Source organism: Chaetodon auriga, chromosome 14 (genome assembly GCF_051107435.1).
Source record: "Chaetodon auriga isolate fChaAug3 chromosome 14, fChaAug3.hap1, whole genome shotgun sequence".
In the NCBI taxonomy this organism is placed as follows: domain Eukaryota; kingdom Metazoa; phylum Chordata; class Actinopteri; order Chaetodontiformes; family Chaetodontidae; genus Chaetodon; species Chaetodon auriga.
Window position 1 is genome coordinate 4,300,085 of NC_135087.1, and position 21,137 is coordinate 4,321,221.

The window sequence follows — 21,137 nt, forward strand, 5'->3', positions numbered from 1 at the left end:
AGTATAAATGAAATCTTGCTGGGGTATTCAGGTGTGTAGTACTCCTCATTCCAAACACGTTATATTTAGGCAACAGTACTCATATCACATTCCTGCAAATGGTTGCACTTATCGTACACTCACGCAGCAGGTGAAAACATTCACCGTATATACACACATTTCTGAAACATACGCTTTCTTTCCCACGCAGATGAGTGTAAGTGGTTTCACTCACATTCCTGCTCTCTCTCTTAGACTCTGCAGTACGCTGGAGAGAAGGCGTGTGGGTTGTAAGCTGGCAGAAGCATAAGTGTTAAGTGTTTTAGAAGGTGGGTTTGCTAAGGTGCTGTGAGAAGAGGCGTGAAGAACTGTTGGGCATTAATGGGCTGATATCGGGCTGTGATGCGATACGATCCCCCTCAGACTTTTTCCCCAGACTCTACCTGCTCTACCTCTGTGTGTCCCCAGGATGAGTTAAAAGAGACTATCCAAAATGAGATCTGCTGCCAGGAATTATACTGTTCTGCTCTTGAGCTGGGTTGAGTTGGTGGCTACTTCGTGCAGAATTTCATGCCAAAAACTTGTTACAGTGAACATGTTAGCGAGCTGTTGCCTCGCGAGTCATTGTTTTGGCCACTTGATGAATGTAAGACTAATATTCACTCTACTTTTACCTCTGTTTTGGTCTCCACCAGCTCCTGTAGGAAGACTCTGACCCTTTAACCGCTGAACACTCCATTACTATGCTGCCTTTCAGTGGTGGTTAAGTAGCGTACAGTTGGTTTAGCAGAGCTTTAATGAGAGCTGTGGTTGTGGTTCAGGAAACCAAAACAGTGGGCTTAAAGATGCTGAAACCCTCTGTAGAGCTGAGGATCCATTGTTTATTAGAGGTATTGATAAATGCTGATTTTAATATTCTAGCAAGCCAAAAGGCCAAATGTTTTCTGACTCCAGCCTCTCAGATGTGAGGATTTTCATGTCATCAGTTGAATACTGTAGGGTTTTCGACTTCTTCTTTCTCTGATGTTTTTCAGATTTCTGACAATTTATCGACTTAAAAGAATAACTGAAGAAATGGGCACCAGATTAATAGCTAAATAATCAGTCTTAGCATTGCTAAAGCTAACCTCCATCTGGTTGTTATTTTCAGAAAATGTGTGGTTGTCTAGTTGGCAAACTGGTTTGCCAGCACCAAAACACAGCTGTTTCAAATTCCGACTGGCTTTAAGAAATAGGATGCCTGTTTTATAACACCGTGCCTACCTACAGTGCATCATTCTGCAGAGTCACAAACAAACTGGCTTTCTTAAAGTGTTAGAAATACACCACCACTGTCGACATATTTAGAAGAAAACACTGGCGTCTTAGGTTTGGTGACAACATGACGAGTGAATTCAAAGTGACAACATTTTACTCAAAATACGTGTTCACATATTGTAAACAAATGTTTTAATTTGTTGTACTGAAGATGAGGTTCTCAAGAGCAGACAAATGTGTTTTCCTCCTGCTCCTCCTCTTCACTCTGCAGGCTGGAAGCATGCAGCCTGTCACTGGCACTGCAGTGAGCCCAAACATGATATGACCTAAATAAACCAGTGTGTTCGGAGAGAGCGGGAGTGAGGGATGAAGCAATGTTTTCTCCCTCTCGCTCAGTCGTCTTGTTTTCAAACACTTCGCTCTTCTGCAGGCTACAACTTGTGCACAGTCAAGTGCGCACACATTTTATACGCACATGGAGTCAGACTGGATGCTTTTATATGGTGACACCTGCAGAGGTATTTGGCTCCTAACTACAAAACAGGTGCTTTTACACGTCTTAACACCTGCTTTGCACTTTGCAAATCGCCTCTTTTTCAGACCGCTCACCCTGTGAGTTTGTACCTCTTCCTACAGTACGGCTCAGAGGTCATGATTGTGTTTCCATGAGTGATGCTGTAGACAACAGACAGTAGAAGAGAGAACATGTGGGAAAAAATCCACAAAATCTTGACTTAACGTGGCGGAGGCTTGGCCATGTTACCACTCACTTGGCAAAGTGACTGGACATCATTCAGAAGTGGTAGAGTTCATAAAATGTAGTTGTCTTGTAAAATAGCCTCAGCAGCAGATTTAACTTTGTTGTGTATTTCGCAGACAAACATCCCTTTCAGTGACAGTAGGAGGTTTCATGTGTTCATGTGTGTTTCGGTGGCCTGGTCAGGGCTGAAAGCGTCATCGTGTGCTGCTTCCAGGGCTTGAGCCTGACCTCAAACATGCTGTCTACCCCCAGCCAGTGCTGTCTCACAGGACAGGTTTCACTACGCAAACAGACAGCTCAGTCCTGTGAGTGTGTGCAGTTAAGTAGGTGCATATGTGTGAGGTGGCTGTGAGCATGTGTGTGAGTGAACGCTGCAACGTTGTGTGTGTGTGTGTGTGTGTGTGTGTCTACGGACAGTCAGTTCTCCTGGATTAAAGACCTTTAATCCTGCTCGATCCCCATCAGCTCAGAAGTTAATGGGTCCAACTTGTTAGTCAAGGAGTATGCTCTGCTCACGTGTTCAAAGTTCGAACTGCATGGTCGAATGACTTCTGCTCCTGGGTTATGAGCTGCTGAGGGAGACGTGAGCGGGGCTTTCGATGATGGATGCACCTCTCAGTTCCAGTTTGGATCAGCAACTTTTAATTGGGTCTCTGCTTTTTTGTGCCTCCTAATCTCCCAAAGCCAGGAAGACACATGCACTGTGCTTTTAGCCTAATTAATTGTGCTGTTTTTCAAAGCATTCGAGTGTTTGAACCTCCATTAAAGTGAGACCTTGACTCGAAACCTGGACTCAACATAAAGAAAAGGAACTTGAAGGAAAATGGTGGCTTATTATAGCTTGGGTTTTATTTTCGTAGCTCCAACGTTACAGGACAGGCCAAGAAGCACGGCAGCTCAAAGCTGAACCAGGAAGTTGGTATGAAAACCGTGCTGGTGTTTAAAATGGACAGCTTCATTCTTTCCGCTGAATAAGTTTGACTAACATGGAAATTTATTGTAACCGTCAGGATTGTCTTTCAGCTTGTGTTTGTTGCCCTGATAAACTTATTTCAGCAGTGTTTTGAAATGACAGCAGTTACTTTGGTGTCTACAGTGTAGACAGAGCAAGGACAATGAAGTCTGAGTTCAAACAAACCAGAGTTTTCCTCGAGTCTTGAATGCGACAGAATTTTCATGCACAGATCATTAAGTGCTGCGATCATTTACTTGATCAAGTGTGCCATACATTCCATTACTTCAGAGTTAATGGTTGCAGTTGTGCATTCCAGTTTAATAATCAGTGTAGAAGTTTCATTTTGAATGAATTCCCTGCAGAGGCCTCATTTCAGCGGTGAAGATGTTGATGAAGACGAAGATCTGGATTGTTATTTAACTGTAATCTTGGTATAATCAGCAGGTAAAGTGTTCTCTCAGTAGGAGTAGCATGCAGCCCTCCGTGTCCTCTGTTCCCTTTTATTTGGGCCGCCTTGACTCCTAACACTGCAGAGACTCAGGCTCCAACTTTTCTGTTCCTCCTTGTGAGTCTTCGAGACACCAGTTTACTGTGTTGTGAACTGATGTCAGTATTAAAGCGTTCTTATTTCCTGGCAGTAAACTGTACACATGGCAATGGTTCTTATCTGCTATCAAGCACAGGAAGTTGACTAATTTCTGTGTTGACATACACCACTGCACGTGAACTGGTTCATTTCCAGACTTACAAACTTTTATTATTACTTAACATGTTCTGTTGTCACCTTTAAATGTTCCTTTTTTTTGTCTTATCTGCGCCTTTTTATTCAGCTGCAGCCCATTTTCAACCTGGGATTAATAAATGTGTCTCACCATTGGCAGGGAGCTCAGCGATGAATAAGCTACGGCAGAGCTTCCGCCGGAAGAAAGACGTCTACGTCCCGGAGTCGAGTCGGCCGCACCAGTGGCAGACAGACGAGGAGGCAGTCCGCAGCGGCAAGTGTAGCTTTGCAGTCAAGGTGACTCTCCCGCACGCATGAACGCACCTGAATACAAAACCTCACGCACACCTTTCACAGAAACACACAGTCTAACAGAGGGAATGCAGCGCTGACCTGACTGTGACACACTCATACCTCTGAGAAACCTGCACGCTGCCCGGCTCCCCAAGGACGCTGCTTGTGATTAATCATAAGCATTCAGAGACTGTGAGCACAGCTTTTATCTAGGTTGTAAGACTATCTGCTGGAGCCTTTCAAGCCTGTGGGATATATGTGCTCGATTGATTCCTGGCCTCCAAGACTGCTGAGAACCATTTGAATCATCAAGCAGCATATGTAAAATTAAAGAATATGTTCCATTATAGCGGACAAATAAGAGTTCAGGGACACTTCGATGGGGGCAGCTCCAGACACATGACTCAGCTGGTGATGCTCGATCTGTCTGCATACTTTATTCATTATTGGTGTTTCATAAATGGCCAAACTGGACCTGCTGTGCTGCAGTTGATGGAGTGGGGAGGTTGCTGTATTTTGGCAACAAAACCTTCCACTTTTGCAAACAGAAGTGCAACGGTACACTTCCTCTCCTCACACGGGTCCAAAAGCTCTCCTCACTCGCAACAAAGGGGAATTGAAAACCGCAGAGTCGAGAAAGAGAAAGTTTTCCTCTGAATGTCCGAGCTTTGGTCAGTGGATGTGGATTGTGCTTCAGCCAGTGTGCAGGTTATGGTTTGCTTTGTCCTGTTTCCTCTGAGCAAGAAACTGAAATTTAAAGCGAAGGGTGGAAAGTAGGGAAAGGTAGAGGAGGGGTTTCATGACTGCCTTGAGATTTCTGATGTGAAGTGGGACAGATAGAGACCTGATGTGGAACGGGGGTGCATGCGTGCTGGTCATGGTTTCAGGTCGTTTCAGCCAGTGTGTGAAACGCCCTCGTTTCAAGATCTCCTCTAAGCTGTCTTCCAAATGTCCCACCCACACACACGCGCGCATGCACCCACAGACACACACACACACACACACACACACACACACACACACACACACACACACACACACACACCTTCCCTCCCCCACCTGCTCCCCATAAATTGTCTCGCTGTGCTCAAAGTTAGCTTTGTGGATTAGCAATGACGCCACTCTTTCCCCACACGTCTTTGAAGGTGCACATGAACTAAAACTTGTCACATTTTCTCTTTATTTACTTCTTTCTTCAAGTAGGAGCATTGTCTTTGATTTTTTTCTTTGAAGAGATTTTTATAAATTGTCTGTTGAACGTGAAGAGATTTCATTTTATTTATTATTCATTACTTTTTTTATTTTTTTTAACATGCTCTGCTATATAAAGCAACAAAAGAATAAAATAACAGCAGACTGTCTAACTGTAACCAGCCAATGGACACCCTTTTCCAGGTTTTAAACTCAGGGAATTGACTCTACTACTTTAAAAATCTTCTGGCAAACTGCAGTGAAAGCAGTCAGTGAATTACAGGTCGGCCACTGTGGCTAAGGAACAATTAGCTGATCTCTCATTGTCATGCATTCCTCCTTGTACTTCTGCAGCCACACACACTTCTCCATCAACATTTCTTTCCCCTCTGCACTGGCTTTCATCGTGCCGGTGCAACCTACCATGCTACTCCTCTGTGTCCCTCCTCCCCCCTCCCGCTCCCCGTCTCCCGCTCTAGGTGCCTCAGAGGAGCCCAGTTGGGTGTTGGTTGGAGCAGTTGTGGTGAAATTATCACTGGCTGCCGCACTGAGGAGTAACCAATAGAGGGTAGGAGAGGAGGTGCGGTGGAGAAGGAGAAGAAGAAAGGCTGTTTCAGGTTGGAGTGGAGGGGAAAACAGGAGATCTGGGGAGGTGGAGGTGTAAAATAGGGTGAAATGAGCCTGCAGTGTTGTGGTTTGAGGCCTCTCTCACTGTGCAGTGCATTTGACAAGCATAGCATAAGCCCATCTGATTACCACGTCTGAGGTTTTACCTGACTGTGCTCAGTCTGTTCGTGGTGTGTCATATTAAGTGGTGTGCTCATTTATGCTTGTGCGAGTTGTTTTCAAGATGAAATTGCAGCGACAGACCTTTATTCATGATTCAAGGTGAAAATGTAGACTTGCTTGTATGGAAATGTGTGAAGGCTGGAGATGAATGTGAGATTAGATTAAATTGCTTGTTCGCGTTTACGAACTAAAACAGATGAGAAGGGAAAGTATTTACATGTCCTTGTTTTGAACTACATACTTATTTGCATGGAAATGACTGTGTGCATTTTTGCGTCAGCTTCTTTTCTGCAGCTATTCACACGTTGGGAAGGAGGACTTTGTAACGCTGCATACAGCACTGACTTTCTATTGAATCTGACAGTTTTTCACTGAAACTGATTTATGTCCAATACCCTGAATTAATTCCTGGAATCCTTCTGGAGCATATCCCGAGGATTACACCAACAAAGCCAATTTCATTTAATTGATGGTGATGTGATACTTGTGAAATGCCTTGTACCCGTGCCACCTTCAGCACTTTTGAGCTAGAGGTGTATTTTGTTACCTTTGGCCAGAGCTTCTTCCTGTTTCCAGTGTTTATTGCTGAAATGAGCTAACTGGCTGCTGGCTCCAGGTACATATTCACCACACGGACCTATGACCAACGCATCTAACTTGGCAAGAATGCGAGTAAGCACATTTCCCAAAATGTTAAGTGTTCCTTAAAGAGACCTGAATATTCAAACAACAGGACCGCTCTTCTGTACTGTCTGTCTTTTGACTCGATGTCCTGTCCTCCGAGTCATTGGCAGCTTCAGATGTTGACAGAATGTGAATTTAAACACATCCAGGGTTGCACAGTGTTTCCTTTGTGTTACAGCTGCTGGGCCTGTAAGAGCTGGGAAATCATCCCCAGGGGCAAGGAACTGTAAATACAATATCTCATCTTATGTCTTTCCTAATCAGACACAAACAGTGCAGTGGCAGTAACAGCACAATAATACAAATATCATGACATAACGGCATCTAATCCTAGCCCACTGTAGGATTAGTGCCAAGTGGAACTAATCCTGGAGTGGGCCCACAAACAAATGTGGATTTCAGAACCAAATTACCCCACACATGTACAACACACTGTTCGGGAGATATTCGTTTCATTTTTTTAAAAGTTGCTTCGGTTGAGCGCATCTGGTAAATGTGAGTGTTTCAACCCCCGGATTGTGGCTGCCAGCTGGTTAGTAACAGGACGGAGTAAGATGCCGCAACGAAGCATCTGTTATGACACTCCGAGCCTTCCCTGCATTTACTCATCTCACCTCAGCCACGTCTCCAGGCTGATCCCCTGTTAGCGACGCTGCTGCTTTCATTGTCCTCACTATCCACGCTGCCTCCTTGCATCAGCATTGTCCTCGGTACACAAACGTTTTCGTGCACATCTCTGTGTGTTTACGTGCGTGCGCGTGTGCACATGTGTGTTCTGAAATGCCAACAGTGTGACTCACATCTGTGGCGTCACGTTCTCAAAATAGCCGGGCCAGAGGGCTGGGGGGAGACTGGCGTGGGTCAGCGTCACTCGGTGTGTGTGTGTATCTATAAGGAAAGGGTAAGGACTTCCTCTCTGGCCCCACACACACAATGGCTTCTGTGGCCTTCAGGGTAGTGACTCTGGAGCGACACTCAGCAGGGTGATGCTGCTTCAGGTCCGGGAGGAGGGGAGGAGGGAGGGAGGATCGAGCTGGAGGAGGCAGCCTTTTCCGCTCATTCAGTTGCCGTTAAACCCACTCACGTAGGATTTCCAAGTAAATCCCAGTCTGGGTTGTTGCATGGCTGGAGCACAGGGTTTCCCCCGGGGAACTGGTAATTGGAACAAGCGTATGTTGTGATCAATCATTCACTACAATTTCCTGAAAATGACACTTCCTTATGTGTCTCACCTCTTGATTAATGAGTAAGTGGATGACAGTCTGAACAGTTAGCTCAGTCATTGAATATGTGGCATATATGGTGATAATTTACCTGTTATCCATAAAGAGTAACCTTCATCAGTTTTGTTTCATGTGAAGCTACCTGCCCCAGGCGTAACATGCTGCGGGAGGCCGTGAAGTATTACTTTATTGTTGGGACTTATCATGTTGCAAAGTAATTTACAGTTCACACCAAAACGATTACGCAACCAAAAGAGATTTTTAAAGTCGGTTTTCTTCAGTATTACCAGGCCTGATCTCGATTGTTCTGCGGTGAGCCACTCTTATCTGGAATTTAGTGACAGCCCCAAAAACAAACTGTCCAACCGACGTCGTTTCTGTCAAGTTCAGAGGAACACAAATGAGCTGGTTGCATGTTGACTCTGCTGAGTGTACGAGGACAGAACAGTTTCGTTTTTGCCCACTCATGTGCTTGTTTTTCTCATCTAATCTGTTTCTCATAGAATCACACACCCGCTCTTAGAATTACCCACTCGCCCATTTCTACTTCTCTGGAAAGTGTTTAGCGTTTTCTCCACAGACAAAATCAGGGATCAACTAGGGAGCAATTGAACTGCGATTGACCTCGAAATGGTAATTAATTAGGTTTATAAATCACCAGCACCAGCCTACCAGGGGATATTAGACAGTCTGGACTCATTTAAATACTCAGTCTCATTTCAGGGTCTTTTATTGTAACCTCACTTTCAGCAGAGATAGCCACAGGAAAGGTTCGTCACAGCGTTACTCACTTTCTCTCTGTCTGTCTCTTCTAACCAACAGTACCTGGGACATGTGGAGGTGGAGGAGTCCCGAGGCATGCACATCTGCGAGGACGCAGTGAAGCGGCTGAAAACGGTAGGTTTTCCCTAGAAAACCCTCTCTACCTCCAGGAACGAGGCTGCTGAATACCAGACATCATACTTCCTTTTTATCTGTTTCTTATCTTTTCCTCCATCAGTTTCCTTCACTGTGCTACCAACATCGTACTGACTCCTTCTAACACTTCCTTTATTTAGTGGCAGCCCTTCTTCATCTGTCACCGAGCACTGTTGTACTTTTTAGCGTTTCATCGTTTGTTCCCGCCTGGTTTATTCTGTGCATCGAGGCCTGAATGTGGCCGGTTGTTGCCTTTTGTCAGCGAGGGTCTCCACCCATCTCAACCCTCAGACATCCTCCAGGGGTGTCGGGGTCCGCTCTGAATGTGTCTTCCTCTCTCTCGCACGCTGTCTCAGCCGGAGGAGATAGGCCGGCGTGTACTTCCTGCTGCAGTAGATTCCGGCGGAGTTGCGCAAAAAGAACAAATTCCAGTTTGGGGAGCAGGGGGGAGGGGAAGGGGGAAACCGTGGAGCAATTGCTTTTCCATGCTGTCAGTTGTTTGCCAAGGCCCCACCCAGGTCATAAACTCCTGTGGCTAAACGAGGCTTATTGTCTGTAGTCAGGGCCAAACCTGAGTTGGCAGGTCTGCTCCTGGGGTCTGTCTCCGTGTGATCAGAGTCTATTCAGGCGGATCAGCACGTCATACTCGAGTCTCAGGACGAAGCCAATTTGGAATTCCATGCCAACGACCGTTACGAAACTCCTGCTGGAAGTGTCTGCGATTAGTTTTCAGTTTCAGTTTAAATGACTCAGACTAATTTAGAATTCCCACTCTCTTTCTTCTGTCGTCGACGCCGATTCTTCCTGCTCCATAAAATTGTGCGAAGGACCTTTTACTCATTTTACATGTTCAACTCAATGAGAGGTTGAAGACTACTTGAGCTACAGAGAGCCATTTGTTAGTCTGAGTATACTGGAGAACATGCTTGAGAATATTTTATATTTTACGGAGTAAAACACTTGCATTTTCATATCAGTTAAAACAGAGCAGTTTAATAAAACAGAAGTTATGTAACGCAAATGAGAGAAAGCACACACACACACACACACACACACACACGCGCGCACACACACACACACACACACACACAGAGTCTTACATTTATACAGAAGCACGTTTCTTCACACCTCCACTCTTGTGTCGACACATTCTAGTACAAGACCTGCACACATTACATTAATATTAGACCCAAAAGTGCTAATATGCACATCACCACGTGAAAAAGACGCAGCACACACACACACACACGCACATACAGCAATATGTTTTCATGCAGTGTTTATATCAACTCACACACTTGCAGAAACCAGTTGCAGCATGTGCACGAATTTCCACACAATTTCACAACCTCACACAGTGGTACAAATGCACGTTGGTAGCACACAGAGGCACAAAGTGCACACAGCTGAAACACACTCTCAGATCGCGCTCACAGGCAAATAATTCTTACACACTGGAAGTAGCGCACCCGGAGGCGCAGCAGATAGACACACTGGATACAGACTACACACAAATACCCATATGCATGCTTCTTGTAGTGAATACACAAAGCTGGAACACACATAGAAGCATAATAAACACACACACACACACACACACACACACACACACAGCAGCATGCACACTCTGGTGCTTGATGAGGTCACATGGTGTGCACAGAGCCTGAGGCTGCGAGGTCTTATTGAGTTACAGTCATTTTAACAAGGCGGACAAAATGGAGCCAACTCAAAAGGAGAAGGCGGGGGCTTCTGCCTCATGTCCTCCTGCAGGTCGCGACTATCTGACCCTCCTCAACCCAATGACATTTCCTCCTCTGGCTCCTCCGCTGCTCCACTCTCTTTATTTCTCACCACCCAGAGGCGTTATTGGTAAGCCAGCAGAGGCATGGCTATATTGATCCACATATATAAGTAGGGTGGAAAATTAACATTTTCCACATTCAAGATGTGAGTCAGGCTGGCGCTATTTCAAGGTCCTCTTCTGCGCTTTGTTTTTCTGGAAAAAACTTGTAGTATTGTCAGTTGATGTTTGTGATGTAACTGCCGCTGTTCATTCTTGCTAAGGGGACCTCATCCAGTTCAGCCCTGGCCTGAACGTGGCACTTACCTGTGTGTCTGAGAGGCTCACCTGACAGGAAATGCCACAGAACATTTATTGGTGGTTGAGAACTGCACACTGTGTGCAAAGATGGTGCTCATTCATTCCGCTGAAATGAGCTTGCTTGGCTTTACATTGAAATGCCACCACACAGGAAAAATAGCCTTTCTCTGCTCTGAGAGGCTTTGCAATTTTAAAAAGTGATAATATAGGAGTGTTAATATTTGCTTACATTCAGCACCGGTGCATAGAGCAGTGGAGCAAACAGCAGTGAGTCACGCTGGCACTGCGTCGCTCCGCCCTTCATTTCTGATTAGTTTTGTAGTTACATGATTTCTCAGACAAGATTGAGCAGCGTGTAGCCTGCAGTGTGTCGTCTGCTATGCCGTCACTGCGTCGCTCCGTCTACAGTGACGCAACGAAAACAGGAATGTGCAGTGATTTGACTGACAAAACGAGGTTTGACTCAGGCATTCTCAGCTCGTGATTCAAGATAAGAGATAAGACTTTATTGATCCCACACAGGGGAAATTATGTCCTTACAGCCAGCAAGTATTACAAAAAGCAAAAACAGTGGCACAGAAGGGTCGAGATAAAAACATATACAGGAGATAAAAAGTTTAGACATTTGAGATCTAAGTTTTATAGTCGACTGAGCAGAACACAGTGTGACCGCCCATGATGCCACTTACCTGTGTTAAATCTAGATTGTCCAGGCAAGACGAGGGCCATCCTTTAAGCAGATATACAATTAGCGAGGCCCTGTTAGGTCCCATTTCATCCTCACTGACTCTTTAACAAGCTAACTGTTGCCAGGCAGCTATACAGTTCCCATCAGAGGAGAGGATGTCAGTTACTATTGCTCAGCAGTGAACTACTTCCAGGAACTAAAGTGATGAGGAACCAGGCCCCGTACCTGTGGGCACTTAATATCTGGTGAGAGCTAATGAGGGCTGTTTCTGGAAATTAGCTAAGAGCAGCCAGACAGCAGCCATGACACCAACACAAGCTTGGAGTGAGCAGCAGAGATGAAGAGCAACAGCGAGCTGATGCTCTCTGATGAATATAGTATGCATGTGTGTGTTTAGGTTTCCCTGTATGCGCCCTGTGCTGGAGGGTGCATGTTGGTGGTCTAGCTGTCAGTCGATGTGTGTGTGTGTATGTGTGTGCGTGACAGCTACAGCTCTAGCTGACTCCGTTGTATTCCCAGCAGCCTTTGGGATGTAATGAGAGTTTTCTCACAGCTCCACGACCCGTGACTCAGAGGGGAGGATGGAGGCGGGTGGAGGGGGAGGAGGAGGAGGAGGAGGCTGCACTGCGGCACCATCAACCTCCAAGCTGCCCTTTTGCGTTGTCATCGTGACATCACTTCCTGCTGCTGTTGGCTGATGGCCCGGGGTTGGAGGTGTTTTCTGTGTTCTAGCAGTGGGAATGTTTTTGCTGTTACTCAGGAGCTCATAGTGACCTGGGCTGCTTCCTCTGTGTAGGCTGGGTGGGGCACCCTACCAGGAGATGCTGACATGCTAAAAGAATTTCAGTTTTGTTTTGTACCTCAACACCCAGAAGCCTCAGGGTACATCACTGACAGCGTGTCGGAGGCCATCAGACAGTGTGTACACAAGCTGGTGCTTTCAACTGAGACTTTTAGTGTCATGAAAAGCTGCCTGTCCATCCCCACGAGAGCAGCTGCAAAACAAAACCTTCGCTCACCCCAGAGCTACATGTCCTAAACTCAGCATGCAATGGTCACAAAACAGAAACACTTATTCTTAGCGCTGGGAAAAGTGTTTCATCCTTCCTCTAGCTGCTCTGCGGTGTAGTGGGTTTAGATTCTTTGACCACATCTCTTCTGTCCATGATGAAGTGCTCTCTCTCTCTTAGAGTAGATTCGGCTGTGTCACGTTTGGAGCAAATGTTGTAAGGTGTGAGTTGTTGCACAAAATAAGGCCCTGGCAGGCGTTACACAATGTGTGATTCGCTTGTTGCACATCCTGCCAGTGGTTAGAGTTGTTTTTTGGTGCAGATGAAGCCACCAGCTGGTCGTATCGCAGCAATGTTTACAAGGTTGTCCATTAAAAAGAGGTAAAATATGCACAGCAAATGTCATCATTTTTATTTAGGCTTGTTGGCTGCAAAGTAATTTTCCTGCTTCACTTGTTTCATTTTTGCCTCGTTGGCTTCACATTGATCTTTCAGAACTCAGCTGTCCTCTCTGCCCAGAAAGCTTTCTCCCTTGTCGTAGTCTCATCCCAGCTCACACATTGAATACCTGAATATTGTGTTACCTTTTTGTTTGTGTTATACTTTTTTTGTCTTTTCAAGCAGGTTTTTATTGTGGTGTTGCAGAGAAATGCCTCCAAACCCCCTCCCCCACACCGCCCTCCTGTTCTAGTTATCTCCACCCTATAGAGCCGTTTTTTCCTCTAACCATAGCTTACTAATACTAGCTGTGCAGGCTCCACCATCATCTGCATGTCTGTGTGGCTCTCACAAACACACAAACACACACTAACAAGCGCCTAGCTCATTCCAGATGAATCTCCAGTGCTGGTTAACACGTTAAATCATGCATTAACATGGTGCGCAGAGTGCCGTCTCCTCCATGGCTGTGTAACAGGAGCAGAGTGGCACTTCTTTTCACAGCTTACGGGGAGGAGAGCAACTCTGAGGGAGTGGGGCAAGAGGGGAGGATTAAGACCAGGCTGGGTCAGGTTGTGGGTTCTTTATGTGGTTGTGGCGGCCTAAACTTGACCCCTGACTCTGGCTGACTGGTGAACAGTCACAGGTTTGACTCAGAGGTCAAACTGCCGTCTGTGGGAAATCTGTTTCTGTCTGCTGCACAGCCATGAAACCACCACGTCTCGGTGTAGGAATCAGAGGAGAACGAATAAAATGGGATTTTGGATTATCCCCTCCACACGCACACACACACACACACACACACACACACACACACACACACACACACACACGAAGGTCTCCCATCTCTGTCTCCTCTGTCCAGGCAGCTGGGTATGCTGTCTTAGCTACGGGACTGTCGTAGTCTTGTTGTTTATTTAAATCACAGAAGAACTGAGGGGTGTCACTTCCTGCTGTGGGGGGGGCTCTGGTGGGAACAGTAATATGGTTTACCGGCTTCCAGTGTGGTAGTACTAACAGTTATCAGCATAAAGACAATAACAACCACAATATCACCCACCAAAACATCCATCAGTATGAAATCATGTGGAACTTCCTGATCCATTGCCTCACTCACTCACTCACTCATAACCCAGCTTCACCTCCACCCAAAAAATCCCCAAATCAAATCCCTTCCTGTGGGCTCCAGACAATTTTTAGAGTTCCTAGGTAACATTTTCATGCCTTGTTCCTCCTCCCGTCTCCTCCACCCCTCTCACCCACCCTCCCTTTTTACCACATCCACTTCCAGGACAGGAAATTCTTCAAAGGATTCTTTGCAAAAGTAAGTTATTGCTTTGTGTGTCTGAGTGTGTCTCTTTATTATGAGCATTATTATTATTTTTCCTCCTCTCACGTAACACTTCACCCTTTGATCACATCTGAAGGCTGGAAGAAACACACACACAGACACACACACACTCATACACGGGAGGGAAATCTGTCTGGAAAGAGACAAACACAATGATGCATGTGTCTTTGTGCAGGTGGGGCGGTTTAGGCTGGGGTGGGGCACTTTTTGTGTTTCTGTGTGTGTGTGTGTTTTTTTTTTTTTAATCTTCCTTTTCGTATTAACAGGCGTGCCTTCTCTCCCTTCAGCCCTTCTTCCATGAACCAAGAGTGGAACAGTTGGTGTGAATGAACGTTTCCTTGTCGTGCACACACACATATTTTGTTGTTGTTGCTCTAACCGGCGAGGCCACCACTGTCGACTGCATCAGCGCACCACTTCTCATACCAACCTTCTTGTTTCTTTATTAAATTTGGGAACTACTGAATGACACAGCACTCAGAAAACCAACTCCTGACTTGTGTCTTCTCTTTTTTTCTCTTACCTGGTGTTTTCTCTTTATTTACAGGTGTGCTTTGTGTGTGTTTTGAGTGCTATTTTCTATCAGTAGGTACTGAGGAATGGTACAAAGGGAAGTCATTTTTGGGGGCATGGAGAGGCTGGAAAAGTTCCCTTGTTTCTGACTCGTACCTGTTCCTGTTGTGTTTTGTTTGCAGGCTGGGAAGAAGCCAGTGCGGGCTGTGTTGTGGGTGTCAGCAGATGGTCTTCGCGTTGTAGACGACAAGACGAAGGTAACGCGTCCCTTCAGTCGTCCATTACAGCAGCCAGAGGAAGCGCACACGCACGTGGCTTTAGTAAGGATGTAAGCTGCTGAGCTCCAGCACTTAATAATGATAGTGAAGCTGCTTTACGTCTGGTCTCATGACCTGCAAAAGGCCCTTTTTGGAGATTTGAACTCAGTGCACCTGCAGGAACACATGGAAGTAAACAGTAAAGGTAATATTGACACCTGCTGGAATAAACTGGTACTACAACAAACTTTGATTTGTGCCTGCACAACTTGAAGAAAACTGGGTTATGTCTTTCTAATGTACGTCGCCACACTTCTCAATGATTCTCCTCTCTTGTTATCTCACTAATGTGTCAGCCACATAGTTTAAGTATAAAGCTGTCAAACTGAACGATGCGCTTTCCAAAGCACCAGTGACACTCAAAGCTTTGGACGTCATCAGTCAGGTGATATTCTCTGTTTGACGCCAGCGCTGCCACGATGTGCTGACACACAGGAGTGGAATAAGCTGGGGAGCTCCAGTATCATCCACTCCTCTCTACTTTAAAGTGATAAAGAATAAGGTTTTAAAAAATCCTCCTTGGGTCAGGCATTATTTGTCAGTGTTGCTTCTCCGTGTGGCTCAGGGTGACAGTTTGGTCAGAGAGCAGGGTCGGGTGCACAGCGGTGGTACTAGTTCAGTCTTATTCGAGCACTCTTGAAGCCAATCCTTCGCACTGAAGCACTGTTCGTGCAATCATTCAGCCCACATTTTGAACTGACTCGATTGAGTGTCACTTAACCCCAACCGTCGTTGTTAAACTCATTATAATGAGGAGGAAATGCTTTTTGCAGGACCTGATTCTGGACCAGACAATAGAGAAAGTGTCTTTCTGCGCTCCGGACCGTAACTTTGAGAGGGCGTTCTCTTACATCTGCAGGGACGGCACCACGCGACGCTGGATCTGCCATTGTTTTATGGCCATTAAAGACTCAGTAAGAGCTCATTCTAACACTACAGTATTATTTAAGAATAAGTGGTATTGAGTTCATGTTTGTAGGCTTCTCGCAGTTTCAGTTAATGTATTTTCATGGACAGTCTTAGTCGTCCTTCCTTCCTTGTATGTGTCATTTGAATTATCTTTTGAACATTGGTGCTTTTATACCATAATTACAACAGGAGAAACATTTGTTTGTGTATGTCAGCACTATGCTTGGAGCCGTGTGAAACTCATGAGATCTTAACGTTTGCCATCGTCTCTGTCAGGGAGAGCGTCTCAGTCACGCTGTGGGTTGTGCATTCGCCGCCTGTCTGGAGCGAAAGCAGAAACGAGAGAAGGAGTGCGGGGTCACGGCAACCTTCGACGCCAACAGAACCACTTTCACTCGCGAGGGCTCATTTCGTGTTACTACAGCAACAGAGGCGGCAGAGCGGGAGGAGGTCATGAGGCAGCTACAGGATGCTAAAAAAGGTTTGGAAATAAAAAGTCCCATCTAGAGACTGTTGATGCCTGATGTGGGAGATGATTTAGCCACTTTACCTTCCACCATAGTGGAGGTTAAACTGGTCCTTTTGTTTGTACTTCCAGCTAATGTTATTGCTTTGCTTGTTCATTGTTGCTCCATTGCCCTTCTCTTAACAGCAGAGACAGATGTGAACGTTATTGGAAACTCGGCCACCAGTGCGACGAACTCCTCAGCACACCAGACGGGGGGCTCACCATCCCCCTCGTCCTCCCCGCCCCTCTCCATGTCCGCCCTGGGACCCCAGGCGATACCACGCAGACACGCACCGGCCGATGTTATCGCCAGACAGGGCTCCTTCAGAGGCTTCCCGGCCCTCAGTCAGAAGACTTCTCCCTTCAAACGACAGCTGTCATTGCGCATGAACGAGCTGCCCTCCACCATGCAGCGCAAGTCTGACTTCCCCATCAAGAACACAGGTGAGTCTTGGACCCTGACCAGCCATCCGTGTCCTCAGCTCCCTGCCAGTAAACTTAAAGCACAACAAATATTTGCTTCTGCTAACTTTACTCTGGCGTTTCCCCTCCAGTCCCTGAGGTAGAAGGAGAAGGTGACAGCATCAGTTCGCTGTGCACTCAGATCACCTCAGCTTTCAGTGGACCCCCAGAGGACCCCTTCTCCTCAGCACCAATGCCCAAACCAGCTTCATCTCCGCAGTCTCCTGTAGCACCAGGTAACAGCAGCAAAACCTCTGCTTAAATCCTTAATATCTAACATGTGTAACTGGTTATCCACGCTGTGATGAGCTTAGCTGAGTGGTTACTGTGTTCAGGACAGCTGTGTGCATTGTGAACTTTTAATAGACAAGTCACATATTTTCTCTGCTCCGTTATTGAATTTTCAGTGAATGAGGTCACAGTGCTAGCTAGAAATGGCTAATTACTGAATCGTACTCCTGACCCAAACAATTAAAACAGTTTCTAGCTTCTTGTAGTGATAAAAAAGTGGTTGTTAGCAGCAGAAGACTGCCAAAAGTCTGTGGCCAACTTTCCTGGCCAGCAGTCTTAGTTAGCCCAGCGAATTTCCTTTTCATTCAGCTCTGTGCGAAATTAATAGACTTCCAGCCACATCTGTGTTGCTTGCAGTTTAAATGCGTAGAGAATATGTGCCTGTTCATCTTTTCCCAGAGTTATGTTGGTAACATTTACGTGATTAACACTCGTTAAGGCTGCTAATGAACTGCACGGTAATATTGTGCATGTCTAACAAAAGATCTCCCACGTCACACAAAAGCTTGCCTGTACTAGCTTCTGTCTCTTATCTGCTGTAGTGAACGGCACAGCCCATGGCTTCTCTGTTCCTGCCGCTGCTACCGCTAACCCCCCAGTTCTGCCCCCCGCACTGCCTGCCCGAGACACTAACCCCTGGGCTAAGACCCCAGCAGGGGCTCCGGCCTCAGCACAGCCAGGTAAGCAGCACTGCAGAGAGGAGAATTTGCGTGTCATGGGGTGCTGAGAGTACTGAGTGTGTACTTCTGTGCCTTGGATTGGATATCTGGTGGAAATTTAGATGAGAAGATCGAAACCACTCTTACATCTGTTGGGTAGGTATGAAGCTACAGCTCTGTCTGAAGGTAAGAAAATCCACCTGTCAGCAAGACACAGTCTGGTGCATAATCATGTGTAAAAAACGGCTAATTGTCAGTTTTACATCGTCTTTGTATGAATGAAACAAGTGAGATATAATGTGTTTATTAGTGAGCTTTAGGTGTTGGCAGGCGGATTTCATTACCTTCAGAGCCGGTCCACTTGTTTCCAGTCTCTATGTTAAGCTGAGCCAAGCAGACCAGCTGCTGTCTTATATTTAACAGACAGATATGAGAGTGGTATCGATCTTCTCATTTCACTCTCTGCCAGGAAGCCAATAAATATATTTCCCAAAAAGGCAATCTGCTCCGTCACACCAGCATTAACTCTGAGCTGGGACGGTGAATCTTTACTGTTATTTGCAGCTCACTTTTTTGTGTGTGTGTGTGTGCGCTTTCTGCCAACAGGAAGTAACTGGTCCTCCCCCACTCCGGTGATAGTGGCCCCCCCCACATCCTCCCCAGCCATGCCTTCCCACAAACGCACACCGTCAGAAGCAGATCGGTGGTTAGAAGAAGTCTCCAAGTCTGTCCGAGCCCCTAATCCGATCATGGCAACAGCCTCGCCCCCCGCCCAGCCGTTCACTGCCCCCGTGCCCATGCCCGTGGTGTCTGTCCCCTCTGTTCCCCCGGTGCCCTTCATGTCCCCTCTGCCCTCTGCCGTACCCATGTTGCCCCCTCGCCAGCCCGCCTTCCACGCTCAGGCTCCGGCCTCCTACCCGATGCCGAACGGGCTGCCCTTCCCTCAGCCCAGCGTGCCTGTGGTCGGCATCACTCCTTCGCAGATGGTGGCTAATGTGTTCGGCTCGGCCACGCAGCCCCAGCCATTCCCCGTCCCGGCCTCCACGACGCCCCAGCACGATGCCCAGGTTGTCGCCAACGTCAGCCCGTTCATCAAACCCCCACAGACCACCGCAGTGAACCCTGCTCCCCTCCAGCCCTCCAACGGTAGCGTGACCTTCAACGGGGCAGACAGCTGGGCCGCTCCGTCCCAACTTGCTACATCCTCCCCAGCCACCCAGCCGCCCCCACAGCCACAGGAAGATGCCTTTGAGGCCCAGTGGGCTGCCTTGGAGGGCCGGTCACGCCAGCGCACCACACCCTCCCCGACAAATCCTTTCTCCACTGAGCTACACAAGACTTTTGAGATTCAGCTCTGAAGGCTGTGTTTGAGATTAGAAAGGACCGGACAATAAGGAGGCCATTTTAGATGAGGGAGCAGAAGGATGGTTGACAAAAGAAAAGAGGGGTATGTCCTCCTGTCTCTCTTCATCGTGGTTTCAGTGGACAAGCACAGCAGGGCCGGAGAACTGGGAGACAGTGGAGAGCAACGGGTGAATCAGCAGGGAGCAGAACTCTGCGCAGCAGTGAGGGGAGAAAAAAACAAAACAGGTTGCTGTTAACAAGGGTGCAGCTCCCCAGGCATTTCATTAGCATTGTCTGTATTGTTTTGTTTGTGCTGTGGAGCGCAAGGTTGTCATTACCCTGTGGAATATCTGTGCCGAGCCACACCTGGCCCCAAGTCAGCCCCCACCCACCCACCCACCCAGACGTGGTGGCTCACGTCCCCTGCCCGTCTTTGCTCGGTCCAGCTCCCAGCACCCCCTGTTTACAGGACGAGACCTCCCTCACCTGGCAGAGGAACTGCAGCACTGAAAGAACTCAGCTTCCAGATGAGAAGTTCTCATTAATAACTTCCCAGTCAGAAGAATAGAGTGAGACAATGCCAAAATCTTTATTTTTATGCATTAAGTATATTTTAAATAGCTTTGGAATCTAACAGAAGAGTTGTAAGTAATCGTGCCAAAGGCACAGGCTAGCTACAATGAGACAAGTTCTTGTTCGTGTATACAAGAAATGAACGTATATATTATACATAAATATATATATATCTATAAAGAATCTATACTGTACACACAGCTCACAGCAGTGCTACTTTTTAATGTGATGTAAAGAGATTTTTGTGAAGGGACAGCTGCTTTACTTTTGTGTTTTGTTTTATTGTTTTATTTTTGAAGAAAAATCTCTTTATTTCCGTCTACTGCATCCTGTGATTGGGTGCGAAGCATCTCACTGTAAATAGGGTGTCATTGCAGCAACAATCAATGTGGACCTAGCAATGGTGGTGGTGCCCAACTGGTTGCCTCTCTTACCTGTGCTCAGTTTTTAATAGTTTAGTACACATCAGTACTTAACATTTTACTTTCTGTCTTCATTGTCATTCTTTTTTTGTGTGATAACAATCCTTTTTTTTTTATTTAACACAGTAGGATGAGTCATCTCCCGTTTCTCCACCTCATATTATTTTTTAAGTAGTCGATTTCTAAATTTTTATTTTGCACAAGCATTAAAGTAGATGATTTGACCCCACAGGAGACCTCGATCAACGTGGGTTGGCCTGCTGTGGTTCTGACAGTCAGCAGAAAACTGCAGGGAGATTAAATGGTTCATCTCTCACTGTCTGATTTCTCTCTGTCGTGTTTTTATTTTTTTAAATCAAACCTGTGAATATGATCTGTTATCTGATCTATTTTTCCATTTTGTAATTATTTCATTACTTTATTCCACTTCTTCGGTTGAAGCTAAAAGATTGAATAAATTGATGGTGGTAGAGGAAAAGCTCGTCTGTGTTCTTGAGTGAATGCCATAATGTGTTGAATGTACACAGTGTATTCTGTTCACATTGATAATGAAACCGCTTCTGTTCTTTGGGGTACAAGATGTCAAATTGTTTTTTCAAATTGGTCAAATACCCTTTATTGAGAATAATGGTTAGTTGCAGCCATAGTAAAAGTACATGCAAATATACTGAAGAGTATGGAAGTTCTAGGCAAAGACTGAATAGCAGGTCCAGGAAATGTTACACCTGAGTAGAGCGAGAACATTATTCTTTACACAGACCCAGACAATATCACCAAAAA

The 21,137-nt window shown here is 46.2% G+C and overlaps 1 protein-coding gene across 5 annotated transcripts in view; it reads left to right on the forward strand.

Moving 5' to 3' along the window:
* The window catches only part of numb (NUMB endocytic adaptor protein), a 39,074-nt gene extending 18,239 nt beyond the window's left edge, over positions 1-20,835 (forward strand). Inside the window, exons 2-11 of one of the 5 annotated variants that reach the window (XM_076749416.1) lie at positions 3,833-3,969; positions 8,676-8,750; positions 14,300-14,332; positions 15,055-15,129; positions 15,963-16,103; positions 16,375-16,579; positions 16,751-17,050; positions 17,161-17,304; positions 17,902-18,039; positions 18,625-20,835. In XM_076749416.1, coding sequence (XP_076605531.1) covers positions 3,844-3,969; positions 8,676-8,750; positions 14,300-14,332; positions 15,055-15,129; positions 15,963-16,103; positions 16,375-16,579; positions 16,751-17,050; positions 17,161-17,304; positions 17,902-18,039; positions 18,625-19,376 — 1,989 coding nt within the window. In that variant the 5' untranslated portion in view covers positions 3,833-3,843 and the 3' untranslated portion in view covers positions 19,377-20,835. Of the gene's footprint in view, positions 1-3,832; positions 3,970-8,675; positions 8,751-14,203; positions 14,333-15,054; positions 15,130-15,962; positions 16,104-16,374; positions 16,580-16,750; positions 17,051-17,160; positions 17,305-17,901; positions 18,040-18,624 lie in introns of those variants that run through there. The other 4 variants (XM_076749418.1, XM_076749417.1, XM_076749419.1 and 1 more) reach the window with 4 other exon arrangements.
* The last annotated feature ends 302 nt before the right edge of the window (positions 20,836-21,137 follow it).